Source organism: Lycorma delicatula, chromosome 1 (assembly GCF_047948215.1).
Source record: "Lycorma delicatula isolate Av1 chromosome 1, ASM4794821v1, whole genome shotgun sequence".
NCBI classification, from domain to species: Eukaryota; Metazoa; Arthropoda; class Insecta; order Hemiptera; family Fulgoridae; genus Lycorma; species Lycorma delicatula.
Genome location: NC_134455.1, coordinates 244,645,781 through 244,666,107, shown reverse-complemented (window position 1 = coordinate 244,666,107; position 20,327 = coordinate 244,645,781). Strand labels below are relative to the sequence as shown.

The 20,327-nt window shown below is 30.4% G+C and overlaps 1 protein-coding gene across 2 annotated transcripts in view; it reads right to left on the bottom strand.

Annotated features, from left to right (window-relative positions):
• Window positions 1-11,219, bottom strand: part of beta4GalT7 (beta-1,4-galactosyltransferase 7) — a 47,827-nt gene extending 36,608 nt beyond the window's left edge. For both annotated transcript variants that reach the window (XM_075375027.1, XM_075375034.1), the window contains exons 1-2: window positions 10,916-11,219; window positions 70-248 (exon numbers count right to left, since the gene is read on the bottom strand). In XM_075375027.1, the coding sequence (XP_075231142.1) occupies window positions 70-248; window positions 10,916-11,045 (309 nt within the window). In that variant the 5' untranslated portion in view covers window positions 11,046-11,219. The remainder of the gene's footprint in view (window positions 1-69; window positions 249-10,915) is intronic.
• Between the last annotated feature and the right edge of the window lie 9,108 nt (window positions 11,220-20,327).

Here is a 20,327-nt window from a genome sequence, read left to right as displayed (position 1 = left end):
TCATCACACTCCTACACAAAATTTTACATGATGAATTAATCATCAAAAAAAAAAAATTAAAATACTTACTTGATTTATAATATATATAGTATGATCAATATTTTGGGCTACCAAGAATTTATGAATATGAGGAGCAAATTCCAACAGCTCCTCAAATCTATCCCTGAAAGGTACAACAACTCCTAATTTATGACCACCAGAACTTATTTTTATTGAGCTAATTTTAGCAGTGTTACAGTTGCATTCAGCTGTAACAAAACATGAAAAAAGTAAATAAAGAAAGATTTGTAATCAAATAGTTCAATACTAAATCAAGCTATACACAACTTAGCCAAATAACAATAACAAATTTCCAAGCCCAATAAACAGTTATCAAAAGCTGTAAAAAATCCCAAGGGCAAAATGTAAGTACAGGTCGACTGAATTTCTAATAGCGATTATATGAGCACATGGACTTCTTACTAAATGCCCGTAAGCTGCACATGGACTTCTTACTAAATGCCCGTAAGCTGCACTATCCTATACCTTCAGTACATTTTGTACAGAATTACAAATAGACTGTATATATGAATACATACATGTTAACAACACATATGATTAAAAAAAAATTTTACTTACTTTTACTGTGTGACTGTGAATAATAACAAAACCATTTATTTCTGTGAATTCCTAGATAGAAATAATTTTACATAGAAACTTTTATTTTAAGTGTGGAAATTTCTTCTTGATGATTTATTTATTTACTATTTTTTCTTTAAAAACACTGGTTTTTACTTTACAGCACATTACTTATACTGTAATACTTAACAAAAACATAAAAGTTCAGAAAACAGTACTAAAAAAAGTCTCTAACAAATTACATATAATAAATCATATGTATTAATCAATCATAAAATTTATACATTTGTAATAAAAATTTATATTACATTTGTAATATAAATTTATTTCTTTAAAAATTTATAAACAATTCATTTTTACATCCATCACAATAAAGGTAATATAAATATAATTAAAGAAATACTGAGTCCAAAATGGGAAAAAATTTAAGCAAATATGAGACTTATACCTATATTTCATTAGCTCAAAGAATGCAAAGTAAGTGGTGCATCCAGTAGGCAAAGATACATGACCGATTACTTCAATTTTTAAAGAATCCACATTAATTATTATCCATACAGGTAGTGAAATGAACTTTATTTCAAATGTACTGACAATATGGTAGTCTAGTCATCTGAAGGAATCTATTTTAACAAAGTGAATTTAATAATTACAAACACAATTTTTCAAGAAAAGCTCATTGAACATACCTTCTTTGAGTGTACTGGTTATAACCAACTTACCCTACCAAAATGTTCACGTTTAAAATCCCCCAATTTACAACAGAATCAGAGATGCAAAAGACTGACTTCAGAAAAAATTACTTCATTTAGCGAGTCTCAGCTAAAAATTAATTTATAAAATTTAATTAAACCTAGAGGATAAAACATCAAGACAAAATTTTTAATGAACATGGACACTGTGTGGTGAAACTATCTTCATATCACCATAAGTTCAATTCAATAGAACTTGGATCGGCTGAAGTAAAAGATTAGTTAGTGGCAAATAATCACACTTACAATATTAATGATGTGAAAAGGCAGAGATGAAAATTTTGTAGTAATACTTTAGAAAGTTGGAAGAAAGGGACAGCAGGTATATAAAATTCAAGAATAAAAGAAAGCTGAACCTAAGCTTGGATCCTTGCAAATTCATTTGTATTAATGAGAAATTTGTGACTTGCAAATGAATCCGTTGTGCAACAGGTAAGGGAAATCAGCATGTTTCCAAAGACAATTGTCCATATATTGAAAAAAAAGCAAAGCAATGCTGATGCTCTGCCACAAAAGTAACTTGTGAATCTTCTTCTGCCCAGAGATTATAATTACAGAATTTTTTTTATAGAGATGGAATAAATAAATTCCTCATACATAAAATACTACTATCAAAACATAGAGTTTAAATTTAACTTTATTCATACATTTATTGTCACATTTTTAATCTGTGTATTATTTTATAATTCTTTGTTGTTGCTATTTCTTATTTTAACAATAAATTATTTTATTAAACATTATTGCAATTATTCTGAAGGTTTTGTATCATTAACTATGCTACTTTGTTGTATAGTGTGTTGTTGTTGTATGTGATGAAATTATTTTAAATGTAACTTAATTTATAATTTTAATTTCTTTACTATTAAAACTATTGTTTGAACTATATGTTTCATTGTACTTATTTTACTATGTAGTAAATGCTGATCATTAATATAACTCAATGCAGTGCGTAATATACTGAAATATTTTGCCGTTCTGTGTTGATGTTGACAAGTTAATGTTTTGTTAATTTTGGCAATGGGATGTGTATTTTTGCGTAAACAATTGCAATGGATCAATATCATTTTTGATTACACTGATACCCATAATGTTTATTTGATAATTATATTTTTATTGCTATAATGTGTTTTGGTTTTTTAAATTAGATTTGGATTATTTAACATAACAATGTGGTCATAATTGTATTTCTATTTCAAGCCTTCTAATACACTGACATATCTACACTACATTTTAGCATTTTTAGTCAGTCTCTTATAGTTATACAAAATAGTGAGATACAGCACATTCATTAAAAGTACATAGTAGCATAAAAAGCAGCTTAGATATTGTAAAGATAATAAAGGAATATAAAAAGAGCTGTGAAATGTTACTACATCTGCTCCAGTTTTAAAAGACATAAAACACGACCTAAAAATAAATATCAAATTGAAAAACCTAAAAAATGTCATATTTATATTAATATAAACAAAAATAAAATTATAAATGAACAATTCTACTTGATTGAAATTTTCTTTTCTATTGTTTTAAATAAAGCTGCAGAACTAGGAGTTTTCAGAAAGCCAACAGAATTATGAGTTCTGTTGCAATTTAGGATTTTGTTGAAATTATTACTGGGTAATAGCTAGGATTTCTGTGTTGTCTTTATTGTTATGGGGCAATTTACCATTTTCATTCTTTATTAGTAGGGTTGAGATTTCTATTTTTAAAGCTGATTTTTTAAGGTTTTGCAGTAGTCTCTTGACTGTGTTTTATTAAATTCTTCTTCTAGTGACCTCATTGTGTCTTTATGGGGTTGTATTCTTATTCTCCTAGGGTTTGGGTGGTTCCTTTTCTTTGTTTTACTAGATTTTGGAAGGGTGTATTTTGGGATTGGTAAAATAGCCATGCTTGATATCTTTTCTCAATTGTTTCATCACATTGCTGTTCCACCATTGATATTTTTTACAGGATTTTATTGGGGCTAATCTTCCGTGACTCATTTGTTTAAGGTTGTTAACTAGCTCTTGAGTTATCCGTGATTGTTATTTTTTCGGTTGCTGTTTGGTAATTTTCATTTATGATTAGTTGGGTAGGGTCCATTTTTCTTTTAGTTTTCAGGGCTTGGTTTTATTGCTATCTTTGGGGAGTAAATTTTAATTTTGACTAAATAGTGGTCTAAGCCTGTATCTACTCCTCAGAGGGCTTTCATGTTTAGTTCTCCTTGTGGTGGTGTTCATTCATGAAAACATGATCTAGTTTCCATTCTCCTTTAGTGTAGTTGGGGTGTTTCCAGGTTTTAAGTTTTTGAGGTTTCTTCTTGAAATAAGCATATTTTGAGATTAGATTGTGATTTCTGGGAAATAGATGAGTTTCTGTACATTTTTATTTGTTTTCTTTTGGGCAGGCCATTTTCCGATGATGTTGTAGTATCTTCTTTCTCTGCCTAGCTGAGCATTGAAGTCTCTGATTAATTGTTTAACACAGTTTTTGGAGTTGTTATTTATAGTCAGGTCAAGTAAATCCCAGAACTTTCTGTTTTTTTTACAGTCTTTTGGAGAGTTATTTTTATTATTAGTGGGTACCTGAACATTTTTTATAGGGATGATTTTATTAGATGCTTTTAGGCGAGTGTTGAGATTCTTCGGGACTGTGACTTGAATTGTTGAATGGAGTTCATTATTCTGAATTAGCTACCTAGAACTAGTTAGACCCTCACTAACACTTAAGTCGAAGGTAAAATTCATAGGTGAGCTCTTAAAACCACCTGAGATCAAAATAGGATTATGGGATAGGTGATGGGCTCTCACTGCTACTATTCAACTGTGCTCTAGAAAAGGTAATATGGGAATGCCACCCAAAATTAAAAACAGGCTAAAAAATCAAAACAAACTGTCTTGTTTCATTGATGACTTGACACTGCTAGCAAACAACATCATAAAAAGCCAAATCATAGATATTAGAATTCAAAACAGTCCAAATATAACTGGTCTCAAAATATCATTTGAAAAGACAGAAATTATGTCCCAAAAACCAACAGATTAAAAGAAGTAAACATAAACTGTAATAAAATCAGAATAGTAATCCAATTAAACAAACACAAATAATAACAAACAACCTAAATGAAAAAAACTTTGATCCAGATAAGAAGAAACAAACTAGCTAAAGCTCAAAAATTAACCTGGTACACTTACAATAGAAAATGCGTATCAATAAACACAAAAATATGACACTACAACACTGTTATAAAACCAGAAGCCACTTATGTAGCAGAAACACTCTTCCACCTGAATGAACAATCAAAGATGGACAGACTCCAGAAAATCAAAAGAAGAATTGGAAGAACCTGCATCAATAAAAAGTATCAGAAAAACAGGCAGTGGTGGACTGTGCCCAACAAATTCATGTACAGAGTTAGAACCCATCACTGGTACCATGCATAAGAGGAGACTAGGATTCTTTGGAGATATCATGAGGATGTAAGATTCAAAACTTTTGAAACAGCTAGAACAGTACAATCTTGACTTTAAAAACACCAAGACAGGATGCAGATGGATCAGAGAAATAAGAGAGGATCTGTAGGAAATTGGCCTAACACCGACGACACCACAGATAAAATCAAGAACAGATAAAATCAACACTCGTTTCACACTCACAAGAAAAAATTCACAAAACAAACCATTTCAACACTAGAAAGAACACAAAGATCGGAACGTATGAAAAAGTACTTGGAGGACTGCAGGCCCAAACAGTCCCATCGAAGAGGCTTGGATAATGGACTGACTAAAGTGATCCTATGTGGTCATAAATGATAATAATAATAATAATAATAATGAAAGTTTCAAAATCCTTTTATTTTTACTCAAGATCAACACCATTTTTACAGCTGAAAACAAAACTATTTTTTCACTTTCAGGTGCATTTCAAATAAAAGAATTCTTAAAATAGTATTTTCATTTATATTTTTTCCTTTTTAATTTTTTTTGTACTAATTTGTGCAAAACAACACTATACTACACTGTACTATACTTAACACATTACTAGTACAGTAAAATTTTTTTTAATTCTTTTTAATTGTGTGTTCCATTCTAAAATTTATTTTACTGTAATATCATTAATTATCAACAAATAGACGTAATTAATTCATGACTGTCATTTTTTCATGAATGACATTTCAGGAATGAAACTATAAATAAAATTTCTAATCAATAGTAAAATAGGAACTGGATGAAAAATTGTATCAAGATTTGATCTTGCAGCATGAATTAAATAAAAGCATTTAAAAATATTTTAATTAGGACTCCTTCTGCCAACTTTAAAAATAATCATGTATATTAATCTGATTAAAGAAAAACATTCTTTTTTATAAGTTTATTTGAAATTATGGATCATTAAAAATTTGATAAGGCAGTATTTTTATTTTAATGACTTCATAATGACAAATTGTTTAATGATAATAATAATGATAAATTTAAAAAAAATATTTCAATAGAAAACAGATTTTTTTATTAAAAAAAAGATTTCAACTGAATTATTTTTAAAAAGAATATTTGTCTAATGAATATTTTTCATGAAATTACACATAATACACTTTTACACAATTAGTCTTTTTTAACAAACTATTAAAATCTATCATTTAATACATTTTTTGTGTCATAAAATTTAAGAAAAATTGTTTCCTGAGAAAATAGATATTTTTCTTTCTATAAATCCTTCATTTGTTAATATATAGAACTTTTAAAATTTTAATTAATAACAGTAACCCAATGAAAATATAACTGAAAGACTAGTAGGTTTTTAAATCTCTTCATTGGTTTGAAAGGTTTTTAACTTTTTGAAAGCATGTAAAAACAATAACACTTCAAAAATATTTAAGATTTTAAACAACTCGCTTTCAAATTGCGTGTTCTTCCAGAGTACCTTTTTTTAAGAGGTGAAGGAACTCCATTTACATTACAGGTGCCTAGGCAGTGTCAGACTCACTAACAGGTTCCTCAAGATGATATTGTGTATGTGTGCCTGCACACTACCGACTAAACCTCCACCCCTAGCTAACCACCCCTCCTGGAAACCACTGATGTGACATTACTTCAGGAGGGGAGTATAACACACACACAAACAATTGAACACCACTAACATCTAACAGACGTAAAACCCATACAATCAACAAAACACCTGAAGAAACAAGCAACAACCAAAAACATCACATGTGCATCATACAGACACAACTCTATCAAACGCAAAGGAAACACCCACAGGGATCAAAAATAAAAATCACACCCACACTTCTCACACAAACTCACATACAGCAATGTACACAAAATAACACTTACCCATTTACAGCCACTATCATTGCTCCGAAGACGCAGCGAGCACATCATCAGGCTTCAGAGGAGTGCCCACGACCTCATTGCTCCAAGGCGACCTCCAGATGCTCAGGAAAACCTCTAGGTGCTCAGCCACAAGCCTGCCTGCCTGACACCCTCTGGCGTCTCATTCCCTGTCGGGACTCCTCCCATGCACGTAACTTCTCATTTACCTTCTTTGCATACAACTCCACTGAATTCCACTCATTGGGTCCTCTTATCAATACACTCTGTGCTTCTTCTGGCCAAAACATGGCCTCAACAAGGGCGGCCAGCATTTCTTCACGTTCTCTCCCAAAGCGTGGGAAGCAAAAGTTTACATGGGTGGGGGTTTTCTCTTCTGCACATTCAGGACATAGATCCGAAAAATTTTGACCAAATCTGAACAAATACGATCTGTAGCCTGCATGGCCAATCAGGAACTGCATTAAACTGTATCCCAATGAGCCAAGAGTTCCCCTATACCAGCTCCTAATGTCTCTGATTAAGCAGTATGTCCACCGTCCCTTCGTCCCAACACTCTACCTTACTGAATGTAGACATAATTTTTTGAATCTCCTTTGTACCCATAAAACAAGGCAAATAGAATGCGATTTCAAGATGAGAAATTACCAAAACTCTCTGTTTTTCAAAACCACTTTGAATGCTGAACCTATCAAAACAGCTAATAATTCGTGAATTATTCTACAAGTTAGTTCTAGCAGAACAATGCAGCTAGTCATCAAAATACTGTTGAAAAAAATACGAGGGTTATTTTGTTTTCAAGGTCCGATCGGTCGCAAAATAAAAACCAGCACAAAAATCGGATGAACCTTTGCGCATATGTGTTGCACAGCATCTCTAGTATACCCTCAATCACGCCGCGTCACTTCGTTTAGTTCTGAACACGCAGCTAGCACGTAAACATGTCTACAACAATAGCATCTCCCGCCAAGTGTGAAGTGCGTGCGGTAATTCGATTTCTTCAGGCTGAGGGGTGTAATGTAGCTGAAATTCATTGACGAATAAGTAATGTGTACAGTGAAACTTCACTGAATGACAGCAAAGTGCGACAATAGTGCAGGAACTTTAAAGCAGGACGTACAGATGTTCATGATGCAGGCGGTCCGGGAAGGAAGGGAGTGTCAAGCGATGATCTCATTGATCGAGTGGATGAGGCAATTCGAGAAAATCGTCGGTTCACAATTTCTGTATTGAGCGATTCGTTTCCTGAAATTTCAAGGTCAGCTCTCTACACCATTGTGAGTGAGAGACTTCAGTACCGCAAACTGTGTGAGAGATGGGTTCCCAAGATGCTTTCCACCATCACAAAACAATGAGAATGGACGCCTCCCTAACGTTTCTCCAGTGCTACCACAATGAAGAAGAAGATTTTTTGAACAAAATTGTCACAGGGGACGAGCATGGATCCATTTCGAAACTGAAGAAACAAAAGAACAATCCAAACAGTGCTTGCATTCTCATTCTCCCAGTAAACCAAAGAAGTTCAAGCGAACCTTCTCCAACAGAAAGTGTATGGCTACTGTATTCTGGGACTGGAATGGAGTTCTCTTGGTGGAATTCATGGAACATGGCACGACCATCACTGCAACCTCATACTGCGTGACTCTTCAACGTCTACAAAGGGCAATTCAGAATAAGCGGAGAGGAATGTTGTCATCAGGCATTGTCTTTCTCCATGACAATGCTCGGCCGCACACTGCAGCTGTAACAAAGAAGCTCCTGCAGCGTTTTCGTTGGGAACTGTTTGATCACCCACCATACAGCCCGGACTTGACTCCATCCAATTTTCATCTGTTTGCTAACATGAAACGCTGGCTAGGAGGACAACATTTTGGCACAGACATCAAGCTGCAGCGTAGAAACATGGCTGAAAACACAGGCGGCTCCATTCTATGACGAGGGTATTGGAAAGTTGGTTCCCTGCTACGACAAATCTCTAAATCGGAGTGGTGATTATGTAGAGAAATAGCGTAACTATGTAAGTACTTGTTACAAATAAAAAAATTTTTATTTTCACTGTGGTTTTAATTTCATGACTGATCGGACCTTGAAAAAAATAACCCTCGTATACAGCGCTATGTTCACCAAAATTTCCAGACGTGCTTATTCAGACTCCTTTTTGTGAAGCTATTTAAAAGACACTATCTACACTAATAATCCACAACCCCTAAAGCAATTGAAATCATTACTAATGAAATCAAGGATATACATGATGAAAAGTTCAAAAAGATGCTACAAATAAGTTAAGATATGTTGATAAATACATTGAAATGGATGGACATTTCCAACACTTTAAGTAAAAATAGCAAGTCTAATAATACAAAAGTATTTATAAGTTTACAATGTATTCAGAGAAATAATACATCACTTTTTGAGTTCCTTGTACACCTAAGCTTAATTTAAAACACAATTCACACTTCTGATTTTACCAAAACTTCAAACCAAAAAGCTCTTTAATGATGTATAAGAATTTATCAAATATTTGAGATTTCTAAAAATGTATTCTTTTCATATTTTCAGAAAATTATGTTAATGAGTATAACTTGTAATTTTTTAAAGTTATCTTAACAAGAATTCATAACTACATGAAAGTTGTTTCATATACTTTGAATAAACTCAAGATCAGCTTTCTAGCACCAATTAGATAATAGTAATAGAATGCTCATTGACGTGCATGCACACACACACACACACACAACAAGATATATATATATATATATATATATATATATATATATATAATAGTCATTAATGAGAGTCTGTGGACTCTTCATATAGATCCCAAGAAGGTCTTGCATCACCCACAGCTAACTCTTTGTTCTAAATAATAGGTGATATCAAGACTATAATATTACAATACAATCCTCAAAATCATACCTAAAAATCATCAAACCTCTTAACAGGTGGGGGGGAAAAAAAGCATGATTATGTTGAAATAATATTCCAAATTAACGAACCACTTTTGAAAAATATTATTATCAACCCTTTGGTGAAGTTTCCAATCATCCTGACATTAATAATAATATAAAACTACCACTTTCAAAATGATGTACAGTATTGCAACTCTTGGTTACAATAAACCCTAGAACAGCAGATCTAAGCCTGACTGCACCCTTTGTAAATGGATACGTTGTAAAATACCACATGTTTATAAAATGAATAACTTTTACACATAATGCTCAACTTTACAGCTGATCAATAAGCAAGTAAGTAAACCATGTTAACAATCAAGTTCCTATCATCTAAATATTATACAACATATCTAGTGTCAGTCAACTTCTCACTGAATCATTCAAAATACCAAAAAAAAAACCATGTAATGTTTAATCTTTTGAATGGAAGAAAACTTCATAAGATAACCAATATAAATTAACTCAAGATTTCATGGCTTTTGAATTTTTGTAAATTACAAAAAATGAAATATTAAACTAACAAAAGTATTACTTACAATTTTCTCTAAAATAACTTAAACCACCCATAGGCATGTAAGTGAATAATTTCTTAGTGATTGAGAAGTACAGGCCATTGTTGGAAATGTGCTATTTTCAAGAATAACAAGATACAATGCTATGCTTAATAGGTAAAGTAATGAGTGAATTGGTTACTTGTTGACGTCTCAATTGAGTAACCTTTCAATTTGGTACCTTATGTATGAAGGCCACCAAATTCACATGATATTCAGCCCTACAATTCATACCTTCACTTTGCTATCCACAGCAACTGAGTGTAATGTGTATAGAGAAAGCAACTTTCACTGTAGCCTCTTGTTTCTGAGGTCTTTACATGCACTGGTATACAAAAAACTGAAAGGATAATTTCACACAAGAAATTATTATTATATTACTATTTTCCATCATGCATCAAAGCACGATACATAAAATTTCTGTACGATGTGTAACAAAATCCTTGCAGGTGATTAAAAATCAAATTTCTACTGTGAGAAATTAATCATAACATTAATTATGTTATGATGAAATGTCCATCATAACATTCATAACAGATTGCAACTAGTAATTTTTCTGTATTAATTGATTAGAAAATAATACATTCACGATTATGGATCACATTCAAATAAAAAAATTACAGAATTTCACAATACCAAAATTGCATTGAACTTCATGCTTCATACATCACTAATAACATTCCATCAGTAATACTAAAAAAAAAAAAAAACATAATTAACAATTAAACTGAACTCACCGCTATTAATTGATGCGAACGAAAGAAAGCAACCAATAAAAAATGTAGTAAAAATGCACAAAATCAATATTTTAATTCGACATAACCTTAAACCATAACTGTGAAAAACCTGATTTAGCAAAAATGCCATTTCAGAGCACACCAATACTCATTCTTCTTCCGTAACTTCCCTACTCGTATAAACATATTCTGTAAAAGTACTGAAGGTGCTAATAAAATAGGATTAAGTCTTCATAATTTTATATTTGATCTCTTAAACTAAGGTTAGGTTGAAGAGCAGTTCAAGCTATTGATAGATCGATAGAATTTCTATCGTGTAGGTTACGCATTAATCGAAATTATCAGCACTTCGATTGTGCAGTGGTCTTCAATTAAAATATCTGATGTGACTCGACATGACTTCTTGTACGCTTGTTAAATTACATATACACATTTTATGCTGCAGTTCATTTAAACACATCATTTGAAAGTGAGATATAATCACAATCCTACAATTTTTTAATAAAGTGGATAGTTACACAATTGCTGAAATATTAGTTTATTATCATCCCCGAATAAAAGTCCCTTTATTACTCGTATTACTAGATCAATATTATTCGTATCTTCGTGAGTTGGTAATAAACAAAAGTTTTAGATTTCAGGAGTGTCGTATAAATAAAAGTTAATAATAATTAAACTATTCCGTTTAGTGAACTGCCGTATACTGGTTACAAATGTTAATTTCGACCTTACGGTGAAAAATATTCATCTTTTACAGGGCGTTTCATAATATTCTTAGGAGTTACAAAAATTCAATACAAAAAAAGTATTTCACTTACCTAAATGAAAGTTGTACGAGGTGATGCAGGGACTCAAACAGTTTTTGTTAAAATCTATAGATGTTCAATATGTGCTCCTCTGGTGACATGGCACACATCAACACGAAAGTCTAGTTGCATTTTTTACTATTGGATTATTTGGTGAATAATCAAAAATGAAAAAGAAACAACCATACAAAAAAATTAAATTTAACGTGAAGAAATATATCTCAAAAAAACAACAAGAAGATGAATATGAAGAGGAAGAAAATATTAAGTACAATGGAAGAATAAAAAGACTAAGAGAAGATGATAAATATGAAGAGGAGGAAAATGTTAAAACCAAAGAAAGAATAAAAATATTAAGAGAAGATGTTAAACATAAAGAGGAAGAAAACGTTAAGAAATTAATAAAAAGATTAAGAGACGATGATACATATAAAGAGAAAGAAAATTTGAAAAGTAGAGAATGTATACACAAATTAAGATCAGAAGAATTATATCAAACCAAATAGCGATTAAATGATTGGCAACAAATAAACTAAATGATGATCAACTCTGACTTAGGGAGAATATTGTCTGACAATATCATAGGAGTAATGAACTAAAATATAAGAATTTTTTTATTAAAGATCAGGCATGTATGCCACATTGTATTTGTTGTTCTTGTGTCTATTTTTCAATCACTCTATAGTTAACTTTAATATAGATAAAATTAAACAGAAATTCCAGAATAATTACATAAAATTAAACTACAAAATCCGAAAGTAATACGATTCTAAATTATAATTTTCAATTAATATTAAATAATCAGTTGTTTCATCAAATCTATTACATATATGCATATGTAATAATGCCTATTAAATTACATATACATGTTTTTAAAAGTACATAAAATTTTGTTTTACTAATAACTTCTGATATTTTCTTTTTTTTTTACTATTATTGTATTATTATTTATTGCAAAACTTTTTTTACAATCACGTGTAAATAATTATTAAATCAATATATTTAAATTTGGTCTGCAAAAAGGGATAGATTTTCAGTATCTACTGTTAAAGTATCTGCTAAATGTTAAAATTAATTCAGAACTTTCTTGTTGTGAATTTTATGATGTAATTAAAACAAACAAACCATTTTTAAAAAAGTCATGTCTAGTGAGAAATACAACTGAATAAATAAAGTTTAATGTTTCAGTTAACTGCTGTTAAGACTTTTAAGTAATTTCAAAAATATGTCATGGGTTAGGTCCAAAAAAATATAGTAAGCTGGACTAAAAAACACTCAGAATTGATTCCTATTTAGGCCAATTGTGTTGAATATTTCATCAAATGTTATTATCCAGCCTGGATTACCATTATTCTACGTGCAAATCTTGCCCTTAGTATACTGAGAGGCTAATTCATTGCACCATAGAGGTGCCAGAACATCAAATAAATGTACAAATATTTATATGATTTGATAATGTTTTATTTTAATATTAAAATTATTGTTAATATTTAATTATGGGCACATTACACAAATAATTTAGCTTGATCATTCATTAAGTTTTATGTTGATTCAAAAGATACAATTTTTTTAACTAATGAGACAATATGTTCTTAATGTAAAAGTAACAGTTAAGAAGAAGTAATCTATAAAAAACCAATTAGATAAGAAAAAATAATATATGCTTCCATGATCGAACAATAACAATTCATATTTTACATATTACTTGCTACAGAATAACAAACACACAAACCAAGTATTTCCTGCAAAATATGAAATAAGAGAACATATATATACTTGCTCATAGGATAGGACTCTGTTGAAACACTTAAATCAAGTTTAAATGTAATCCTTGCCCATAACCTGACAAGATTTAAGGAGTGCATTTAAACAAGAACTGAAGTAATGAGTCAGGTCTAAACATATTACAAAAAGAACAGAATACAAAATATCAAATATGTATCTATACTATTAACATAAATGTTTTATTTAAGTTAACAAGCAAATGTTTTATAGTCATCCTAGTTTTAGACAAATTATAATTCCACTCTAAATATTTTTCCTTGAACCCAAAGAAAAGATAAGTTTTACATTATATTGCATTTGGAATTAGTTATTTGATTAGTATCGTCTGACAGCAATCAATTATCAAAACTGGAAAACTGATTTTTAACTTTCTTTTTTAAAAACCAAATTTTAGAGCATAAGGCCTCCTCAAAAGTTATTAAACACTACTGGCTCTCAACTGAGAGAAAGAGGTTTGCCCCCGCAGAACACTATATAAATGTTAAAATTTCAAACATCTGACCTTGAAATGCAAAATTCAGCATTGTTGTATACCAGCCTCAAGACTTTTATAGTTTTGAAGCCTGTACCAAACTTTAAAACCTTCTTTCACAATGAGTGCAACAGAACATTTTGTCAATAAAACTTCAAAAGGTAACATTGTTTTTAATTAAATTAACATTAATAATTAATGAGAGACTGAAGAAATTATCCTGAAAGCCCTGCCCAATCCTAAACTCATTTTGTTCCTTAAAGAATATAAAATTCATTTTTGCCCAATTATTTATTTTTTGAAGTAAATACTTTTCGATATTAGTAAGCAGAGCAATACTCCTATATTTTATAAGATCTATCAATTTTACTTTTTGAAATACCATCTTTAGGTTGATTACAGCCAGGGGGAGCATAGTGTAACTTCTCAGTACCATAAATAGGTTAAGTAATTGTTCTCAATGCAGAAGACAGACATTTGGGAGACGTATAGGCAATATTAAGTCCTTGTTTTGCACTTACAAAAAACATATAGCTACTCAGGTAAAGTTATATCTCATTTCAGTTCCTATTAAGTAAGTGGAGAAAGATAAAGGTACAGAAATTCTAAGGTGATAAAGAACGGTGAGTGTAAAAATTATTCCAAATTTCTATATTACATTTTAGAAACTTTTAACTGAAACATCCTGAACTATAAATCCTTACCACTTTTAACAATAAACATTTCATCAGTAGTATTTCTAAATAGTTTCTAAAAATAGTTAATAAAAACAAAGGAAGGAAGGAAGGACATTATTTACCAGGTATTTTTACCTGGTAAATAATGTCATAATCTATTTTACTATTAGATTCAAAAGTCAACTGCTTTGGTAACTTACAAGTACAAATAAATCTTCCTCACTTGATGGTAGTTTGTAGTCAATTTTAATAATATTTTGACAAAGATCTTGAAAAAAATCAGTTATAGGTTCCTGCTCCAAATCCAAAATGATGATTCAATTAATTATAAAAATGAGAAATAATAAAACAAACACTAATATGCAAACAACCAAAAGTTAAACAAGAAAACCTTTTTAACCTCTACAGTTTAATTATTTTTTTCCTTAATAACTTATCAAGCTTTACTGCAAGTTTATTTGCGTTGATTTTAATCTCAACAACTGATAAGGAAGTAAACTGATAATCAAGTTAAAGAGTGGATAAATCTTTCCATATAACTTGAAAATAATTGAACTGAAGATGTCTCCCACCACCAGTCATTTTATGGCACTTACCGTCCACTCAGGTTTACTATGACAACACAATTTAAAATTATGTCCTTCAAAATATTTCTGTTAACAGTAATTTATAATTATTTTAAACTGAAATAAATTTTTAGCATTTTAGATAAAAATGAAATGTGATCAATTCAAGAACCAGATATAAATGTAAAGCATTGAATTAGTGTAATTAACAGCACCCAAAATCATCAAAAACCACTAATAAACACAATTTTCATAGAGACCAATAAAGAAAAGTACTTTTGACTACACTTCAAGGTTATTCCAACTTAAGTACTTCAAAAAAACATATTTTACTTACTATTGGTGGTTTAGGAGTAGCATTTGTTCTCAACGTTAATTATGTTGCAATGCACATCTATTCCTCATGTTGGGGACAGCTGATCCATAGTTGGGAAGGTAGTGGAATACTGCCACCCAAAGATTCTTCCAAGTTCTAGAATCATGGCACAGTCTTCTTTTACCAAATCCTGAGATAAAATAGCTTTCTATTCTGATCTCTAGGAGAAGCAACATGATAAGTTGTATCAAATACTAGAAAGAGTTGCAAAAAGAGAGTAAAGAAGATTTCACATATATTATAAAAATATATTCCATATGAATCTGGGAACACTTTGCAAGTAGCAAAGTTAAAATATTTAGAGATTAAAATAAATAGAATGAATATAATTTGGTTTAGTGAAATGAGATTAGAAGAAAAAGGTGATGTTAACAGCAATGGTGTTACAATTAAATCAGGAATGAAATAAAAAAGAAAGAATGTTGTAGGAATGTCGTCACTCTAAAAAGTAGCAATAGTAAAATGTGTTCAAAGGGCGATTTTCACAAATGACGGAATATTTGCTCTTAGAATAGGAATGAACCCAAAGGATGTACTTCCAGTACAAGTATGTATGTCAATCGTTAATATGAAGATGCAATTGAGGAAATATACAATAAGTATACAAAGATAGAGATAATTATGGAAGAGGAAGGTGAACACTGTTATGGGATAATGATGGAAGATTAAAATGTTGTAATAAGGGAAGGATGGAAAGAATGAGTCGTGGGAAGTGTGGATTGGGGTAATAGAATGAAAGGAGAGAAAAATCTTAAAGAATCTTGTACGGAAGATAAAATTTTCATAGCAAATAAACGTGGGCTGTACACATATAAACCACAAGATGATGAATACACAATTTGAACAGACTACATAACTGCAGAAGAAAATTCTGAAATGTGATAAAAAAAGTTGCAAGGATTGGCAGTAGTCAACATTGATAGGGATTATACAGTTCTGGTGGCACAAATAAAAGTAATATTGAATGAATTTTAAGAGTGAAAAAGTAACTAACTTTTAAGGCTAGGAAAAATAACAATTGGAAAGAAGGTAGTAGCAGAGAAGTTACATCACATATTAAAGACAATACAAGCAGAAAGCCATAGTGCAAATTAAATTTGGCTGAATATGAGAGTTGGCCTGTAAACAGCACCAGAATAAACAATAGATTTAATTAGAAGAAGAAAAAACCATGGATTACCAGAGATAATTAATTTTCTTGTCTTTGTAAGACTAGAAAATATAAGAACATTAAGAATAAAAAAGGTTTTCTAATAACTTTTCTACAGAAGATTTAATAATGAATTAAGGGATAATACAAAAAGCAAAGGAGAAATGGCTAGTACAAAAAAGCTCAGATACAGAAAGAATAGGGCAGAATGAACCATTTTATAAAAAAGTAAAAACAGCAACACTGTATAAGTAGAGGAAAGTGTATAAATGTTAGAAAACTCGTTAGTAGAAGTACTAGTTGTTATTCAGAGAGGAAGATTTTATTAAAAGTTGGGAGGAAGTAATACTAATCTAACAGAAAGGCAAAGTTCTTCCCATAGAAAATCAGGTTGAAAAGGAAGTAGGAACAACAACTACAGTTTTCACAAAACTAAGTTATTCAAGCCAGATGACAGGAAAAGCTATAGGAATAGATGAGTTACAAAAATGGTGATTAATGGATTCCAAAGACTGTGAAAGTACGTACAATAATCAGTGCATTATATCAACATTATAAGATGATTAGTTTAATTTTTTGCATCATGAATAAATTTATATTTTATTGATTCAATGATGAAGTCAATAAATAAAAATAAAACCTCTTCTGGTAGAATTGCTGCCAAAACATTCTTTTTGGCAGCAGATCATATGTTTTCTGGTAAAACAAATAAATTGGGAGGTAGCTGCTTTATGTGCCTGGCAGCTCATGATAAATAATACTGTAATTAGGCGCACACTAAAAAACCAAAGAAGCTAATAGACAATGCAATGGTAATACATGAAAGAATTTCATGTGTTCAATTCTTCCATTCATTATCATAATGACTAAATGACAATACGTTTTCCCTTTTTCTAAAGAGGAGTAAATAAATATTTGTAAATAACTGTTCTTATTTTTATAAACGAAACTGCGTAATTGATTATAAGCAGTCTCAAAATCTGACAGCTGATGAAAGCATTACATTCCATTAAAATAAGTGAATTTTAAAAGAACTAGTTAAAAAATAATGTAGGTTTTTAGTAAACATAAAATTATATTATATAATACTATCTTACATTGTTAAGGGCACATCACAGCCAATCAATGAATGTTTTGGAGAAAACATAATCAAGCTTATTGGGCTTTTTTATGAAAAAAAAAAATATATTATGGAGAACGTTTACAAATGTGAAACTAACAGAAAAACTTTTCATTTAAAAACCGCATAAAAATAATACTAAACAGAGCAAAGAAAGAGGTTCTACAGGTGATAAGAAATAGAAAAGCACATTTATAATTTTGTTATTCTAGAAAATAAAAATATCACATTAACAGTTCAAAGGAAGAAAAGCAAAAAGTACTGCTGTATGGCTGTGCGTATTTGTTCAAATTTTAACATTACATCTTTCTTTAGCCTGCTGTATTTTTCTTCATTTTCTTAAATTTCAACTTACACTTCAATATTACTAAATTGTGGACAGAAGTTTGCATCTCCAGTCTGTAATTTAGTTCCTAAATCTCTGCCTGTTCATTAAATAACTTACACCTTTCTGTATTTCCTGATGCCTTCTTTGATGTTTTTTTTTTTTTTTTTAATAGGGTATTCACAATAACTACTGTATGATTTCTATAAAATTTCATTAGTCTAGTTCATCTTTCATTTCTTGACCTAGTTCACAATCTTCAACTTCTTCCTTTCTAATTTTACTGTGCCATTCCACACTTTAGTAATATAGGCTTGTTTTGAATATTTTCCTGACTTAAAATGGCTTTTTTGTCATGTAATAATACTCTGCTTTACTTTCTTATTCATTATTGATCCTATTCTTGTATTTTAATTTTGAGTCAGTTATCCTATGAATCCCTGACCAAAAGTCCAGTTCATATTTTCACTTTACCTCACAATTCCTACTATATCTAAGTTTAAAATTATTTACCCTAATACTGATTTAAACTTACTTCTAACAGCCATATTCCAACTCAAAAATGCCATGTTTCTATCTATTATATTTTCTGACAAAATCCCCTTGGTTAGGAAATACACAGAGATCTCGATGGGGCCTATTTTTTCGTTTCTTTCAGCCAAGTAGTACTCAAAGGCTAACATAGACAAAGGTTTAATGTTATTTTTCAGACCATATCAACCAGTGTCCTCAACAACTACTGAAAGGGCTGCTATCTCCAGGAGTTTTTTTGTTGTCTGATTTTTCTGCACATATTCACTCTTCATGGTAACATCTAGGGTATGCTGTTTGCTTTTCAAAGGCTTGAGAATCATGTTGGCTTATATAGCTACGGCCAGTAATTAGCTATATCACAATATCTTTACTGCTGTATAATCTTTTTAGGTTTATTTTCTTCCCTTTAGACAAAATCCTAATCCCCTCAGATATTGCTAATCTCTTCAGATTGTTCCTTATTCATGGACAATCATAATACTGCGAGTAATAATATTTTATAGAATCTATAATTAAAAAAAAGACTTTTAGAAAGTAAGTCATAAGTTAGCCCATGTTTCATTACTCTGATATAAAAGTGCTACATATTTCTCCTTTTTCATCTACAGTGCCAGTGCTAACGTTTTTGAATTCTACAGTACTGAAAGTTAACTCATTAAAGGCCAAATGCTATAAAAAAGATCAAAGTTAAAAGTTTGTGGGAAACTTAAAAATTGACTTATTTAGAAGTATTAAAAAATAATTAACAGTTCAAATATTCAGAATAATCTACTCTATTAATAAAAATTAACATATTCAAAAAGTTATGAAATATTTTTAAAGGTCTTTACACTTTGAGCAATTGTTAAATGGTATACCTAAATGGAAACACCAAAAGATAATTTTTTTTCATGGTAGCTTCAAATTGATGATTTCAATGGTGATCTAGTATAACTTTGATGAGTTGTAGCTAGTTTTTAACATTGGGTAGACATTCAGCTGCATAAATTTTCTCATACACATACATGCAAAAAGTAACTATAATCACAATGCACACTATCCTTGAAGTTTGGTTGAATGTAAGCACTTCTTTCAGCAACTAAAACACCTTCTTCATTGGTTGGAATTTGTATATGATACATAAGTTTAACATTAATATACATTTTCTTCATGACAACGATGTGGGAGTCGCTATTAATGATGTTGGTAAATATCAAACAGTTCGACTAAACTGTTGTTCATTATTTTAATTGTGGGATTTCTTTTTTATTGTCTATTATTATTATAATTATTATTCTGATTATTATTGTGGTTGTGATTACTTTCTTTTATTGTTTGTTTTATGATGGTCGTTTACTGTTGATTATTATTATTATTATTAATGATTTGTCTTGTTTTACTTATATTTTTAAACCAATAAATTGTAATTATGAAAAAAATGTTCATTGTGTCAATCTCAATATCCTGATTGAGCCACGAACTTGTAACACTACCTATGAATAACCATCAGAGAAAATTACCTAAGAATATTGGCATAAGTGGTTTTTTTTCTATCTTGAGTAATAAGCCCTCATTAAGAGCTTTTCAACGATATATAATAAGTGGTACTTATTTTCATTGGT